Below are 18,185 nucleotides of genomic sequence, written 5' to 3'. Positions count from 1 at the left end.
AGTAAATCAAGGTGATAATTTCAAAGGTAAAAATAATCTGTATTTTTAGCTTTAGCAGTGAGCATGATTCCCAGTCTTTTTGCCTTTGAGTAAGATTTATTACCATGGTGAAACTAAACAATATTCCACACACTAGAATGTGAGCTCTTCAAGGGTAAGGGATGGTGTCCTACATATATCTTCATCTCTACAGCACTGAGTGCATAAATGTGTTATAAAAATGAATGGATAAATATCCTTTGGAGTTTCTCTGTTTCTTGATGGATTTTGGGGTTGATTTGCAGCTATCTCCTTGTTTTTCTCATTTCTTACATTATTTTCTTTCCCAAAATCCCTTAATATACCTGTTTAGTTTGTGATGCCATTTTCCATTAGATTGAAACCATCCAAGTTGTTTAGGCTAACCCAGACTTAAGCATTTTCTGGGCTTATTTTTGGACTCTTTTTAAAAACTCATCTGAAGACGTGCATACAGTTTTTCTTTTATGTACATGGGTTAAACCTTGATTTTTCCATAGTAGAAGAAAGCATTATAAAAATCTTATAATGCTATTGTCTTCACTGGGGAAATATCTTTTGTGCTATAAGAAATAAAATTTTGAATCTAGAATTTAGTTTTTTATAAGAGTTTTATTGAGATATAATTCTCATACCATATGATTTACCCATTTAAAGTGTGTTAGTCACTGATTATTAGTTAATAGGTTAACCAGTATTAATAATCACTGGTTATTAATTACAGAATTGTGCAAGCATCATCGCACAATTTTAGAACATTTTTACCCCCAAAAGAAATCCCATCCCCATTTTCAAGTCACTCTCCATTTCCCCTGCAACTATTCTTTTCAACCCTAGCAGTAGACAATCCCTGATCTACTTTCTGTCTCTATGGATTTGCTTATTCTGGACTGTTAATGTAAATGAAATAATATAATATACAGTCTTTTGTGACTGGCTTCTTTCACATAGCGTAATCTTTTAAAAATGATATCTATGCTATAGCCTGTATTACTATTTCATTCTTTTTTTAATGCTGAGTAACATTTCATTGTATGGATATACCACATTTTTTAATCTACTCATTACTTGATGGACATTTGGGGTATTTCTACTTATTGTCGGTTATGGATAATGCAGCTATGAACATTCATGTACAAGCACTGGTAATTATTTTAAAGAAATTATTCTGGGCTGGGCATGGTGGCTCACACCTGTAATCCCAACACTTTGGCAGGCTGAGGTGGCAGGATCACTTGAGGTCAAGAATTTGAGACCAGCCTGGGCAACATAGGGAGATACCATCTCTACAATTTTTTTTTTTTAATTACCCAGGCATGGTGGCTCATGCCTGTAGTCCCAGCTACTCAAGAGGCTGGGGCTGGAGGATCGCTTGAGCCCAGGAATTCAAGGTTACAGTGAGCTATGATTACACCACTGCACTCCAGCCTGGGTGACAGAGGAAGGCCCTGTCTCAAAAAAAAAAAAAAAAAAAAAAAAAAAAGATTCTTTAGTTTCTGTCATTGTAATAGAGGAGGCCATAGGATCATATATGGCAAGACTATATAGCAGTGCATTCCAGGGAGTGAAAACTAGGCCATCAAGCTGAATTTATTGGGAGAACTTAAGACTAAGTCTAACTACACATGAGGGATTGAAGCTGGGACATACAAAGCTTAAAATTATGATTCTTCTAGAGACTGTTACGGTTTTTTGCTGACCACAGACAATGAAAGTTTGATATTTTGCTGTATTTGTCTGAAAATGGAAACACACTTTTCCCAATGGCCCTATTCCTGAGGACTAGACTTCTTCACCTCTAAAACCTCTCCAATCCTAGTTTTTCCTTTTGGCTGATGCTGACCAACCACTGCCATTTTTGTCTTGAGTTTTGTTAGTCTGTCTTATTTCCAGTAATAAGTGGTTAACATTTCTTATGAATTCTTCTTTTCTTGTGTTCAACTTCTGATTAATACATTTAGTCTATAGACAGTAATGAATTAGTACCTGATCAGGAATTTGTGAAAAACATCTCAGTTATTAAAGATTAAGAAACTAAAGCCAATTAATATTGTCATGTTCTGTCTCTTAGAACTTGAGCAAGATATGGATCTATGTGTCAAGGACATATCCAGAAAATAGAGTCCATGTAGATACATTAACCCTGTACCCTTGGTCCATATATTTTATTTCAGCAATGATCCATAGACATATTATAATTTGACAGTTTCATCACATACCTAGCGTATTGGGTCAAATTTAGGAAATCTCGTCCTAATGATCTCATTTTGCCCAGATGTTCAGCTGTGATAAACTTTACTAAGGCACAGATGATGGATGATACACAATAATTCCAAAATTTGGGGGTGGCTACAATATGGCTAGGGGCTAGAACTCAGGTATCTACAGGGCAAATATTGAGTGATTAGTCATTTTCTAAGCATTAGATATGCATATGTTCTGCCAAGCTCAGTAAGTCTGAGTAGATTGCTTTCATTTCAGATAATGTAAGTGCTTTCTTTTTATAGGAAGTTTTTAGCACATCTGAGGTTCTAAATCCAAAAAGTAAATAATATATAGAGAAAGAAGTAATAACAACAATAATAGTAACCAACATTTATTGAACACAGTATGGGCTGGGCATGGTTCAAAGAAAGTTTAACATATAGAACGTCGACCATACTGGCTTAATAATCCTCATAACGGAATTAGTGCTTAAGTCAGGCGCCCAGCCTCAGCAAGCAGCAGAGGCAAGTAAGTCATAAAGTAAGGTCTTCTGAATCCAAGACCATCTCTCAAGCCTTGTTCTAATTCTCTCCTCAGCCATGGATGGTGAAAGGCACCACAAAGGCAGGGTGTCAAAAAGTGGCATTGTTCAACCTTTCCCCTGATAGGGCAAAGCTTTTATTTTTTTCCTTTACAATCTTTGACATCTGTTTTAAAACGCAGATATCACTAGAAGAAATGGCACTTTATTATAAAATCCTAGTAAAATTTAAATGTCTTACATAAAACCTTTATACTGAGCAAATTTCAGTAGGAAAGGGCTTGGAAGTAAGGCTCTGAATGTTTTAAAGGGGGACAGTGCTAAGAAATGATTAGAAACAAGAACCTGGAGGGGTCCTGCCATTTTTACTGTTTTGCTTAAGGCTGACCTAAAATATGCATAGTCTTACTTCTCACCCTGTGAGCTTATCCTTATTAATGTCTTTTTCCACCTAGTTTAGGGGTGTTTTTGACTTTGTGTTTGATAAAATTTTACAGTACAGCTTTAGACATCTTTACTGTAACTTTTTTTTGAAATGGAGTCTCCCTCTGTTGCCCAGGTTGGAGTGCAGTGGCATGATCATGGCTCACTGCAGCCTCAACCTCCCAGACTCAAGCGATCCTCCCACCTCAGCCTCTTCCTCCTGAGTAGCTGAGACCACTGGCATGTGTCACGACATATCGCTAATTTTTTCAATTTTTTTGTAAAGATGGGGTCTCCCTATGTTGCCCAGGCTGGCCTTGAACTCCTGAGCTCAAGTGATCCTCCCATCTCTACCTCCCAAAATGCTGGGATTACAGGTGTGAGCCACTGCGCTGAGCTTTATTGTAATTTCAAGGGCTCTATGAATTTCCAGTTTTTACAATTCATCTTGCTTGCAGAATTTGTCTTTCATTTAAAAAACTGCTAATTTGCTATGTTTATAGCTGCTGTAATAGTTCTGTATGATTTACTACATTTGCCTGAATTTAGATTGGTGGATATAATTTAGCTGCTTTTAATATTATTTGAGGGTAAATTCAGATTTCTTTGGATCTATTCCTTTTAGATGGGAATCTTTGTAGTTGTTCTGCTTTACAAAATAAGCCCTGTGTGTGCTCATGCTTTGGTATACAGTTAAATGTATGATACTGTTAAGAAAACACTAATCACTGGAAAGTTACCTTCATTTATTTATTTCATAAATATCATTATACAACTGTATAATTACACATAGTAGGGAAGCTCCATTTAAAGAGTAGATGACTTACATTGAAATCATTTGACCTTTGTAAATTAGTATAAATTACACAGAGATTGTTGTAATGTTCTTTATCATACATAATAGTTATGATTGCTAGAGAGGCACTCATAAATCATTGCTAAAAGGGCTAGCTGCTTTCATGTTTTCAGCAGGTTGAGTTAAGGCAACAAGCCTTGCCAATTTGATTAATCTCTTATGTCCCTTAGTTGGTTCGGAAGTTTTTTTGAGTGTAAATTTGTATGTAGACAACAGAGTTTATATACTTTATGACATAAAATTAATCAGATACATCTACATATTTGTAGAATGGGGGGATTCTTGGCTCTATAAGAATAAGAAATTAATAATGGATGGAAGACTTTTTTTTAGGATGACTGGCTACAGGAAGAAATTGTAGTGACAGAAGCCATGTGTAGTGAATTTGAATTAATGTTCCTTAGGGAGCTACCAGAGAAATATAATTTACAAGATAATCAAGAATGTAAATAATAGATTCTCTGTGGAGTCGTCTGATCACTGACATATATTCATCTGTATTGAAATGACTTCATGACTACATTCTAACAATTAGAAAATCGTTAGGGGTGAGATGTACATGTATACCTTCAAGAAAAGCAAAATATGTATTGGTAATAATATAATTTGACAGTCAGCTGTTAAAACGAGTACATTGTATACTTGTTAAACATTAGAAACTGGGCATGGTGGCTCACGCCTGTAATCCCAGCACTTTGGGAGGCCGAGGCAGGCGGATCATGAAGTCAGGAGATCGAGACCATCCTGGCTAACATGGTGAAACCCTGTCTCTACTAAAAATACAAAAAAAAAAAAAAAAAAAAAAGCCAGGCGTGGTGGCAGGGACCTGTAGTCCCAGCGACTCCAGATGCTGAGGCAGGAGAATGTGAACCCAGGAGGCAGAGGTTGCGGTGAGCTCAGATCGCACCACTGCACTCCAGCCTGGGCAACAGAGTGAGATTCCGTCTCGAATAAAACACACACACACACACACACACACACACACACACACACACATTAGAGTAACTTACCTTGGAACATTGGAACAGTAATTCTGAGGGAACCTTGATCATTTATGAGAATGATCTCCCCTACATTAATACTGTGTCAAAACTAACATTATTGTATGCCTCAAAAAGTATTGGCATAGATGTTTTTAAATATAAGAAAATTCAAATGCATAATTGATGAGGGCTAAATGGCTCAATTTCCCAACCTCTAACAAAAATATGCCCTAACACAGCTCTGCGACTATGACTGCATTTATTAGAAAACATTTAGTAAAAATCATCTCTAGTTCAAACCCTCAAGTACCAGTTCTTCTTGATAATTCTCATGAACATTTGGAAATACCTTAAAAGAGAATTTAAACTCAAATCAAAAAACTTTATTTCACTTGGTTGCAGGCCAAGATACCTCTTTTAACCATTTCTGGCTTTTAGAATCCTTATCATGACAGCTTGTCCTGTCTCAGAGCTTCAGGAGGAAAAACTAGTCCCTCAAAATCAAGTTTGCTGTTGAGCTTAATAAGAGGTTTATGTATGTCATGTTTGTTTAGGAGAAAAGCACTTGTTCGACTCATTTAATCCTGGCCTGGTGAATTAAGGCTTGAATTAATACTGAGGGAACCTTGACTATACATCTACAAAATCAGTGTGTCCTGCTAGGCTTCTGATTAAGACAACATTAGCTCTTGCTTGAAGGCATCTTTCTTTGCTCCCACCATTTACCCAGTGGTAGATAATATATGGAGTGAAAAACGAAAAAGACATAGCTGGGCTTTAAAGCAAGATGAACATCTCTGTGGACCAGAAATGTGAAAGAAAAAAAAAAAAGCAAAACAGGACTTCGTGAGTTGTAAGTGGGGCTAACTTTGTGGGCTTTCAGCTCCTGCTGTAGTAACAGGGATTAAAATTCTCCTTACAAGGTGGTGGCCCAGAGCCAGGATTACTATTTGAAATCAGAGCCCCACAAAAACACACCTAGAGAGAGACACATACACATACACACTTACACTTAAAAGCAACATGAAAAGAAACATTTTGCTGCAGGGATCTTACAGCTTATACGCAACTATGGTCCTAATGCATAGAGCCAGGGGAAGAGGCAAAGATGCGCAGTTGGGAAAGAGAGCATCACAGCCTCGAAACCAGGACCTGAACCAATCTACCTACTGCCTGGCAATGAAATGAGCGACATCTCTGTATCACTCAATGTAGGAGCTGCACACTACCAACAGATGTAGCTCTAAACTCTAAGCCCCTGGGTATGGCTGGGAGCAGCCATAAAACCACCTGAGAGAGAGAGAATGAATTTAAAAAGAGAGGAAAATAGAAAATACACACACACAAGAATAACAGAAAATATACACATGCAAAACATCCCTTGCAAAATTTGTCTCCAAACCAGGATCCAAAATACATGAAGAAATGGGATGCCACCCCCACCCAAGTTAAACATCAAAAAATGAATTAGGCTGGGAACAGTGGCTCATACCTGTAATCCTATCACTTTGGGAGGCCAAGGTGGGAGGACTGCTTGAGTCCAGGAGTTTGAGACTAGCCAGGGCAATGTAGTGAGGTGCCATCTTTACAAAAAATAATTTAAAAAATATCAGCCGGGCATGGTGGTACATGCCTGTAGTCCCAACTACTCAGGAGGCTGAGATAGGAGGATTGCTTGAGCCCAGGAGATTGAGGCTGCAGTGAGCCATAATTGTGCCACTGCACTCCATCCTGGGCAACAGAGTAAGACCCTATCTCAAAAAGAAAAAGAAGATGAATTAATTCTAGAAGAAAGCAAAATGATAGACTAGTACAACAAAGATTTTTAAGTACATTTAAGATGCATAGACCAGGTGCTGTGGCTCACACCTGTAATCCCAGCACTTTGGGAGGCCGAGGTGGGTGGATCACCTGAGGTCAGGAGTTCAAGACCAGCCTGCCCAACATGGTGAAACCCTGCCTCTACTAAAAACACAAAAATTAGCTGGGTATGGTGGCAGGCACCTCTAATCCCAGCTACTCAAGAGGCTGAGGCAGGAGAGTCGCTTGAACCCGGGAGGCGGTGGTTGCAGTGAGCTGAGATCATGCCACTGCACTCCAGCCTCTATCTCAAAAAATAAAAATAAAAATAAAAAGATGCTTAAAGGCATAAATAAGGGGTACCATTCACTAAAATAACAAGAAACTGAAACAGAGATGGATGAAATATAACTATATCTGAAAAAAAGATATCTTTGCCAAAAAAAACTAGTCATTGAAGTTACTAAACTCAATATACAGGATAAATTCTAGACTTTGCCCTGTCAGAGAAGGCAAGGGAATTAGAAGATGATGCTGAGAATATTACTATGCACAACACTCACAGAAAAAGATAAGAAATATAAATGAGCAATTAGGAGAAATGGAGAATTGACCACAGGCTCTACAGTATACCTTCCTGGAATTTAGAGGTTTATTTACGAGTGTATTTGAGAGGTTTCAGAAGAAGAGAATGGAGGAAATGGTAGAGAAGTAATATTTGAAGCTGTAATAGCTGAGAATCTTCCAGAATTGAAGAAGGATGTGAGTCTTTAAGGAAATGTGCTCCCAAGAGAAATTTCAAACATCTGGGAAGGAAAGAAAGGCCTGCATTGAGCAATTGATATTCTTTACAGCTCAGCTTTGAGAAGCTTCGGCTGATTAAAATGAGCCTTTTCTGTTTTTCACTGGAAACCACCAAAACAGAAATGTAATGTGTTGTATATACTAAACCATGCCTCTTGAACAAGGGTACTTATAAATAAATCATAAAAGAAGAGCCTTGTGGACAACTAAACCCACAGGATCAAGACACCAAGGAAGATCTCTCTAGAAAAGGCAGTCTCCTGTCAGCACCTTCGTGAAAAATAGGTGGGAAGACAATAATGGCTTATTGTACTATCCTGAGGTCCATGTCTAAAAACTGTTTTCAAAAGGAACACCATGGATGACCCAATCTGGTAGAAAGAAAAATTTGAATAGGATTTTACATAAAAAGTGTTGCCAGTTAGAACATTTTGTTGAAGTTTTCTTTTAATGAAGAGGGAAAAATAGAAAGTAATTCCTATGGAATGAGACCTTGTGAACATTGGATACTGCTTCAAGTTCACAGAAACATTGAACCGATTGCCAGTTGTCAGAAATTAGATTTAATTAATGTGGACAGTTACATACATTGGTGCACACCCAGAGGACCCGTGTGCAGAATCTGACTGAAGGTATACTTACTTTGATGAATCTCTTCTCATCATTGCTTTGTCAGATCAGATTGCTATGAAATAAACTATACAAACAACTACCCTTGAAGACTGATAACAATAGGATTTCAATCAGTACAGATAGGAGATTCTATTTCTGTAGATGAATAAGATCATACATTGATTTTCTGCATGACTGTAAATTCCTGGAAACCTTGTAATGTTAGGTACTGGGTAGAATGAAAAAAAATGAAGCAAAACAAAGAAAAAAACAAGAGAAGATTGGGTTTTATTTCTGCTTCAGTGTAGAGATCCAGCCTTTTGAAACTGAGCATTTTGGAAGACATGCCGTCCCCTGTGGAATGTTCATTCCGAGTATGGGACAACAGAAAATACTTAGGAGACCTGGTCATGAGGTGATCTTGCTTTCTCAAACTGGACAATGGGAAAACTCTTCTTGGCTACTCACTACTCACATTTCGTGTCTTTTCTCATTGATATAGATCTCCCACATTTGTGGATAGGAATTTCTCTCACCTGATGAAATATCATCTGTGAACAACAGAAATATGTCATCTTATTTTGGTATTTGTCACAACCAGAAGGAGGATGTCAAGAGTTGTAATCAGTCACTGGGTATCAAATATCAGAAGTGTCCTCAATTGGAATTGTATTCTCAGTAAATCCTAAAGCATTTGGGACCTTCACATGTGCTAATACTATTTATATTTATTTGGACATTAACCAAATATAACCAAAAGAAAGTGGAATAGCCATAGAAACCTTTAAATGGAACAAAATTTATAGCAATAAACATTATTAGGAACAAATAGTATACTACATAGAAACAGTACAAGAACAGTCAGGATCTTTTGTGCATCTAACTACATAGGTCCAGAAATATAAAAAGTGAATTGTGATAGAATTAAAAGGAGAAACTAACAAATCCATAATTATATTTCAACACTCCTCTAACAAAAAGTGATAGCTACAAATAATCAAAAATTAGTAAAGATATAGACAACTTTAACGTTAAACAAAAGCAGCACACTATGTATTTAGAGACTCCATCTTTCCAATGGAAAAATACGCATTGTTTCAAGTACTCAGTGAACATTTTTAGAAAGTGACTATGAACTAGGTCACAAAAAGCAGTATTGCTAAATTTCAAAGGATCAGTATCATACAGGTATTCTCTGATTGAAATGCAATTAAATTAGAAATGCACTAAGAAGTGGAAATGGAAATATAACCACTGTGCTCCTAAATGACTATGTGTTAAGTTAAAAAAAAAAAATCACCGTAAGAATTACAAAACATAAGGCACTGAATTGAATCAATTGATGTATATAAAAACTTTTGGTATATAATTAAAGCGGTACCAAAGAAGAAATATATAACCCTACGTGTGTTCATTAAAAATAAAAAATAAATGACTTAATCATCCAACCTGTAAAGCAAGAGGGAAAAAAAAGAGTGACAAGTAAAACATTATTAATGGACATAAAATGAGACCACAGTAAGTAAGGAGCTTCACTGCATTCTTGGATGTGAAGACTCAATTATTATGACCTTAGTTCTTCCCAGTTTAACCTATGAATTCAGTGTAATTCAAACTCAAAATTTCAACAAGCATTTTCATAAAAATCAGAAAAATAGACACTAAAATCATGGAGAAGATTAAAGGGGTCAGAATAGTCAAGACAATTTTGAGGAAAACCAAAGTGGGCTGAGAAGGCCTATCAGACATCAATAGTAGGATCTACACAGGGATATACAGATAGAACCACAGACTAGAATAGAGAGCTCCGAGTATTTATGGACACTTGATGTTTTGCAGAGGCATCGTTAGAAATCAGGGGGAAATAGAGGGACTATACAATGAATGAGATTGGCTTCATAGTTTATCCATGGGGGAAAAGTAAAATTAGATCGCATGTTCACAGCAAGCATCAAAATTGATTCTGGGTAAAGTCCTAAATGTGAAAAACCAAATTTTAAACTTTAAAAATGTAGGTGTAAGAAAAGATTTTCGTGAACAAAACATCAAAAGCAGAGAACATAGAGGGATATGTTAAAATGTACATATTTTATACCATAGGATGCCATAAACAAAGTTAAAGATAAGCTACACTAAGGGTAGGAGATCATATTTGCCATGCACATAACTAACAGTGGATTAGCATCTAGAACATATCCAAAACTTTAATAAGAAAAAGACAATCCAGCAGGAAAATGGGTAAAGGAAGCATGAAAAGCCAGTTAACATGGAAGAAGTTTAACCTCACCAGTAATCAGGGATGTATGTGCAAATTAAAATGCACCCATCAGGTTAGCCAAAACTTAAATGTCTGATAACACCAAGTATTTGATGAGGAGGTGGGTCAAATGGAAAACCTTATTCACTACTGAAAAGAGAGTAAATTGGTAAAACCACCAATTTGTCACCCAGAGCAATTCAGTGACATGTAGCAATGTTGAAGATGTTGCTAAGGTCCAACAATTCCACATCAAACTATATTCTGTAAAGAATCTCTTAAACAGGTATCCAAGGAGACAGGTATATAAAAGAAGTTCATTGCATCATTGTTTATAACAGTGAAAAGTTATAAACAACCTAAATGTCCATGGACAGGAAAATGTTGGCATATTCAAGCAACAGAATAGTAATACCTTACAGCAGTTCAAATAGCAAACTATTATGTATCGACCTGGAGAAATCTCCAAAATGGTGTTGAAGGCAAAAAGCAACTCTTAGAATGGTATGTATATTCTTAAACATGAAGTTCTTAAATTTAAAGTTTAAGAACGTGCAAAATAATGCCACTAGATTGAATCACATAAAATGGGTGGTTCTGTAGGTGAAAGAAAAATACAGGCAAACATCAGCATCTTTAAGTTCAACCTAATATTTGTCTATACATTCATGGTAACACTGGGCATGAAATTCAGTGTGGCATTATCTCCTTGAGGGCAGTGGGGAGGAGAGAATGGTATGGCGTTGAGGCGGGCATGTGAGGGAGCTTCTGCTTTGGCTGTTATCCTTTCTTTCTTCAAAAAACTTTTGAAGAAAATACGGCAAATGATAAACTTATCAAGGCGAAGTGGTCGGAACATGGTTATATGTACTCCATTCTTATACATTTCTGTTGAAAATATTTGCTAATGTTTAAAGCAAACCAAAGTGTTGTAGAGGTATAAAATTTTTAATCTCATGACATTATAAAGAAATACTTACAAAGTGATTAAATCCTTTATTGCTTACTTATCTGAACATAGCACTCATGAGGCTTTTAGCATAACATAAAAATATTGAAAAGCATGGCTCCCTTCACACACCAGGCAAAAGCTTCACATTTTGTTTTGTTCTTTTAGCACTGGTAAGATTGTCATCATTAAAACCATTCATTAGTGCCTCTCTTTTGCTTGCTGTTCTTTGGTGGCAGTCAGATGCATCTATCTACCATGGTATATAAAATTTGGTGATGATATTCAAATTACTTTTTTTCTTCTTCTTCTTTTTCTTTTTCTTTTTTTTTTTTCTTTTTGACTTCTTTGATGCCAATAGGAATCTGCAAGCAGAATATGACCGTCTAAAGCAGCAGCACGAACATAAAGGCCTGTCCCCACTGCCGTCCCCTCCTGAAATGATGCCCACCTCTCCCCAGAGTCCCCGGGATGCTGAGCTCATTGCTGAGGCCAAGCTACTCCGTCAACACAAAGGCCGCCTGGAAGCCAGGATGCAAATCCTGGAAGACCACAATAAACAGCTGGAGTCACAGTTACATAGGCTAAGGCAGCTGCTGGAGCAAGTGAGGAGAGAGATGGGATTTTTACAAACATTCATTTTCCCTCTTGAACAAAACTAAACCGCAGAGAGCACTTTTTGTAGGTGTAACAAGCGTCAATTCTTAAGTGCTTGGTATGTGCCTGGCAAAGTGATAGGTATCAAAGGATAAAAGTAGAGGAGATAGAAAAACTAGTGTGTCTTTTTTATGTTTGTTAAATATTGTTTCCTACCAAAGTGGTTTTTTCTTGACCAATTTGAAATACATCTTGGGGAAAAAAAACGCCAAAAGGTTTCCACTAGTTCTCTAAAAGTGAATATTTCACTTCTTGAAATGGAACTATTTCATTTGCAATTAGTTATATTTTCTGGTATACCTTTGTGTTTTTTTCTCCTAATCCCTAACATTTAGTTCTTTAAGCCTCCATTGAAAACCTAGCAAGATGCTGCATCGCCAGAAGACCTACCTGGACATAGTTCTGGCTTTCTGGGAATTTTACATTGTGAATTATGTTCTATCTTGTTACTTAATACTTCACAAAGATATGAATTTTCCACTACAGTTTTGAGTTCTCACATAGTGTCATCATTCTCACATGACCTTCTAAATCTTCCAGTTATTTAATGTAATGATTTATAGTCTCATTCCAGTGTAGCTCTAATTTTTTCTCAAATTTATAAGGGAGCACAGTTCAGATACAAAGACAGTATCCATGGATTATATCAACAGTGAAATATCCCAAATTAATCTTTGGGAGGGCTTCTAAAGTAGGAAGGGTCAAAATTTATGAGTCCTGAGTGTCTTTAATATTTTCATATTTATACATTTGTATGTTTATTGTGAAAAGTAATTCTGTTTTCTTTTGGATGACTTAGCCCCAGGCAGAGGCGAAAGTGAATGGCACAACGGTGTCCTCTCCTTCTACCTCTCTCCAGAGGTCCGACAGCAGTCAGCCTATGCTGCTCCGAGTGGTTGGCAGTCAAACTTCAGACTCCATGGGTAAGTGTCTTAGCTACTCTCAGATTTTGTTATCTGAAGAAAGGTAGAGTCACATTATAGTCACATAAATGTTTGGCCATAGGTGTTTGACTCATTTTGGTATCAGGGGGCCACTGAAAATCATATACCAGGTGAAAAAAATCTAAAAAGAAAATTCTAAAAAGATGTATTCTGGCAGCTCTATCTGGCCCACAGAAAACTAGTATAGGTGAGAAGACCAGTTAGGAGGCAGTTGCCAAGGCCAAGATTCGTGAGTTCTGAGGGCCTGCACTTGAGAGATGTGGGAGGAGAGGACTGTGACACTATTCTATAAAAATAGACTTGCCAGGGGACCGGGCGTGGAGGCTCACGCCTGTAATCCCAGCACTTTGGGAGGGTGCGGTGGGCAGATCACAAGGTTAGGAGTTGAAGAACAGCCCAGCCAATATGGTGAAACCCTGTCTCTACTAAAAATACAAAAATTAGCCAGGCATGGTGGCATGCGCCTGTAGTCCCAGCTACTCAGGAGGCTGAGGCAGGACAATCACTTGAGCCCAGAAGGTGGAGGTTGCAGTGAGCCAAGATGGCATCACTGCACTCCAGCCTGGGCGACAGAGCGAGACTCTGTCTCCAAAAAAAAAAAAAAAAAAAAAAAAAAAAAAAAAAAAAAAAAAAGTTCCCAGGGTCTGGGGACTGACTGCAAATTTTACGGAAAGGAATGAAGGGAGAGGATTTGGTTGGAAGAAGATAGTGAAACTTTTGATTGTGGACATAATGTGTTTGAGAAATTGACAGGTCTTCTAAGTCATGTCCCAAAAGAAATTAAGATACAGATCTATACCTGAAGTAAGAGGGCAGACTAGAAAGACTTGAGAATGAGTTTCATAGAATTGATTGCTGAAGGGTGTGAGATGAGAAATCTATAAAATCTATAACAGGTGCTTCGATCCAGTGCCTTGGGGAAGACCTCCATTTGGGTGATGGAATAGTAAAGGATGGGTAAGTAGGGAGGTTCAAGGAAGATGTGATGACAAGGTGAAATGCTAAAGAGAGCTCAATGGAAATTAAAATAAATCACAGTCCATTGGGTCACTATAAATGCATTGGGTAATTTTGAGAAACCATTTTAGGCTAAGAGAAGGGAAGGTGGAAAACTTCTGTTGTTTCAATGAAAGACTAGGTAATCTTAAAATGAATGAGGATTAAGGAAAGTGAAGACAATTTTGAAACATTACCAAGTAAGAAGGAAGCCTTTGGCGGAAGTTGGATGAATTTGTTGAGGAAATGGTCAACATGGTCTGTTCTCATTCTTAGCAATGTTCTCTGCCTAGGACTAGGTTCTAAGAAAGGTGGAACTGATAAGGCATAAATGATCAAAGGTCAAAACGAGAGTAGGGCATTTTACAGTGGTAATGAATGGCTAGGACAGGGGTTGCTAGCCAGCTGCTCATTGGTTTTTCCTGCTGTGTCTGGCTAGACAACAGAGGGTTTTATGAAGGCCACAAATACTTGGTCCCCCTCCCTCATTTCTCTTTCTCTGTAAAGGCCCAGTATGAGTCAGCTCCATCCTGTATCCTTACTTTTCCCTGGGTCCTAAACTGGTTATACTTGGTCCTCTCAATCTTACCTCACGGAATAGAAAAGACCTGTGACTCATTGATTCTGTACACTTACAGCTCTATTGCCTGATATGATGGTGCGTTCAGGAATTCATTTCATACTTGAGCTCCTCCATGAGGGTAGAATAAAGAGAGGCAAAGTGCCTTAACCAAAATGGATAGGACAGAAAGGAAAAGTCAAGGGTGTGGGTGAGTTTTATGGTGAAAAATCTGGAGATCAGAGTCAGGAAAATTCAAAAGTTGGATATCATGGAAGTAAAATACTTTCAAGCAATTTATACATCTAAGATGGTGCCTCCCAGTGAGCTGCTGAAGATTTTACTTGGAGATCACTGACGGGTAAGGAGTGCAGTTCATGGAGTTGATGAGACCAACGTTGCAGAGCTTATCAGCAGAGGGGTGAAGTCCTTATCATGATGACAGTGGTAGATCAGGATGGAAAAGATGTTGAAGATGGATGAGGGCTCTGAGGAGGTGAGCATTTCTGAGGAAAGAGACAGGGTGGTTGAAATAAATGTGATGAAGTTCAAGAACCTGGAGCAGTGGGAAGAGGCACATCCTCCTCTGGAGAAGCCAAACCTTGTAGGAAAGCCAGGTTTTGATTTTTTTGAGAAGGAAAAGGATATGTTGGAGGTTGTTTTCCTGAATTTACTACAGCTCCATGATTTAAGGCAACCTCTGTGTCACATTCTCTCTCTCCACCTGAGATCTAACTATAGTTAATAAACTGTTGGGATTGTAAATGGTAACACACTACATGAAAAACTATTGTATGCATTTGCAAAGTCGGTAAATTCTGAAAACAACTGAGCTTTAGTACCTCTTGTTTTTTTTTCTACTTCAGGATTTTCCCCCATTTTTAAGTAAAGTATATGAAACTAAGTCAAATATTTTAGTGGTGAGATTCAGAGCCCTGGGTGCTTAGAAGCATTGATTATTTAGGTTGTTAACAATGGGGATTAGGCAGCATACCCATTAAAGCACCCAAATTAAAATGCACATTAGGATGTGGACCTGATGATCTGTGGAGCTAAAAAGGTCATGATAGAACTGGATACCAGGACAAAAGTGCTATATTCCAATGGCTGAGTTAAGCTAAGAGATAACTTGCTGGTATAAAATGGATAAGCTGTGTGGTTAAATTTGTCCTCTGAAAGAAAAGACTGAATTCAAAGGTACTTTTTCTTGAACTGTGTATTAGTCTGTTTTCACATGGCTATAAAGAACTACCTGAGACTGGGTAATTTATGAAGAAAAGAGGTTTATTGCCTCAATTCCACATGGCTGGGGAGGCCTCAGGAAACTTACAATCATGGGGGAAGGTGAAGGGGAAGCAAGGCCAGTGCTACATAGCGGCAGGAGAGAGACAACAAGGGGGGAACTGCCACACTTTTAAACTATCAGATCTTACACGAACTCACTATCATGAGAACAGCATGGGGGAAACCGCCCCCATGATCCAATCACCTCCCACCGGATCCCTCCCACAGCACATGGGGATTACAAATTCAACATGAGATTTGGGTGGGGACACAGAACCAAACTATATCAAACTGCATAAGCTAACTTCATTTAAAAAGGGAAAAAACCTTACCGTCTTCTTGAAGGATGCACACAGGTGTTTAAATAAATGCAATGTGTATCCTCGTGCTTTGAAGGTTTGAGATATAAGGCTGGGATTTGCTGAACCACATTCTGGATAGAGCTGCATTCTTTAAATATACATCCCCGACGACTGATTTTCTTTTAAGTGATACATGAGACAAGTCATACTAGGTGATGTGTCTAAAGAGTCAACATATTTCCTCAAGCCATGAAATACTTATCACTGAGTCTCTATGTACCATTTGTGTTCTGTACAGTTCTTACTGAGACAATGTGCTAATGAAACTTACATTCTATTGGAGGAAGCAAATACAGAACAAAATGGAAATTAACAATGTTTATCCTCTATTGGCTCTCATGGGCTCCATACACAAATCTATGATGTCCGAACAACTCCTTATCTCTGATGACTCCTAACTTTCCACCAGATTACTGTTTTTTGAAGCATTTTATATTTTGTTTATTTAAAAAGTAAACTGTTCCTTTGCTTTTTAAAAAATAAAATTTATCATGTACATTTGCGGTTTATGACATAATGGCTCCCTAGCTTTTTATTTAGAACAATTTCAAACTTACGGCAAAATTGCAATTAATTCAACAGTTTGCCACATTTGCTTTATATCTATTTATGTACTTTTACATTCATGTGTTGTTAAATGGATTGCATATATTTAGATTAACATGTATATCTGTATTTTAATGTATCTTTATATACTGTATGTGCTTATATTTTATGTGCATATTTAATCATATTCATGTGTGTATACAGTTTGTTGATTTTTTTCACTGATCCACTCAGTGGTTATGTTTCATACATAATACTTCACCCCGAAACACTTGAACATGTGTCTTCTAAAATGAAAGATATTCTTACATAAGCACAGTTATTACACTCAAAAAAGAACAATACTGTTATCTAATGTAGAACTTCAAATACCTCCAATTCTGCCAATTAATATTCTTTATAGCGATATTTTTCATTCAGGATCAATGAAGGCACAGCTTTGCATTTTGTTATGTCCCTGTAGTCTCCTTTAATCTGAAGCACTTTCCCAGCCTCTTTAAATCTTTCATGACATTGATATATTAGAAGAGGTCAGGCTAGATGTTTTGTAGAATGTCCCCCAATTTGAATTTGTCTGCTTGAATCCAAGTGATTGGGTTCAGGTTAAATGTTTTATGCCAGATTACCATATAGGTAAGGTATCCTCAGTATATCACATCAAGGTTTTCCTCAAGATTCTCCATCCCCTTCACCCTTCTTCACTCTCCCTGGGCACTCCTTCCATTCTTTAGCTTCTGCTATGTTGACAACTCTTAAGATTTCCAGCCCAGACCTCCCACCTGAGCATCTTCTGGATAAAATTGTAAATAAAAATAGAGCCCAATCTGAAATCATGATCAACCTTTGGAACATCTCTTCCAATTTCCCAATCTATAAAAAGTCATTTTCTACACATTCTTCCTTTACCTGCCTTCCTTAGCTATGTCCCACCACCATCAATCCAGTCACCAAGGTCAGTCTGTTTTGCTACTTATAAAAAAGAACAAAATTTTTCAATTCAGCTACTTCTACCCAAATTTAGTCCTCATCATGTATTACCTGAACAGACAATATGAATACTTTCCTAATTGGTTCCTCTGCCTTTGGTCTCTCTCCCTTTCTAGGCTATCTTCCAGATACTTCAGTTCCTCTTCTGCCATTCAAATGGTATCCTATTATTCCCCTCCGTAAGCATTTTATGCCTTCTGTTTGACAACAGAATAAATAAATGTGCTCTTTTGCCTTGAGTACATTATGTTCTTAACCTGAAATATAGCATCCTTTCTTTTCACTCAGTGAGTTTTCTTTTGGAACTTAATCATGCATTATATCGTTCTGGTGTTGTTGTTGTTGGCGGTGGTGGTGGTGGTGGTGTTTCTTTTGTGTGAGACGAAGTCTCGCTTTATTGCC

At 37.5% G+C, this 18,185-nt stretch overlaps 1 protein-coding gene across 21 annotated transcripts in view; it reads left to right on the top strand.

Annotated features, from left to right (window-relative positions):
* Nucleotides 1–18,185, top strand: part of DMD (dystrophin) — a 2,153,717-nt gene that overhangs the window by 2,112,312 nt on the left and 23,220 nt on the right. For all 21 annotated transcript variants that reach the window (XM_015443662.3, XM_065538825.1, XM_065538826.1 and 18 more), the window contains 2 exons: nucleotides 11,810–12,053; nucleotides 12,905–13,028. In XM_015443662.3, coding sequence (XP_015299148.3) covers nucleotides 11,810–12,053; nucleotides 12,905–13,028 — 368 coding nt within the window. The remainder of the gene's footprint in view (nucleotides 1–11,809; nucleotides 12,054–12,904; nucleotides 13,029–18,185) is intronic.

Source organism: Macaca fascicularis, chromosome X (assembly GCF_037993035.2).
Source record: "Macaca fascicularis isolate 582-1 chromosome X, T2T-MFA8v1.1".
NCBI classification, from domain to species: Eukaryota; Metazoa; Chordata; class Mammalia; order Primates; family Cercopithecidae; genus Macaca; species Macaca fascicularis.
Note: the sequence above shows the minus strand (reverse complement) of the source record. Positions and strands in the feature narration are given on the sequence as shown.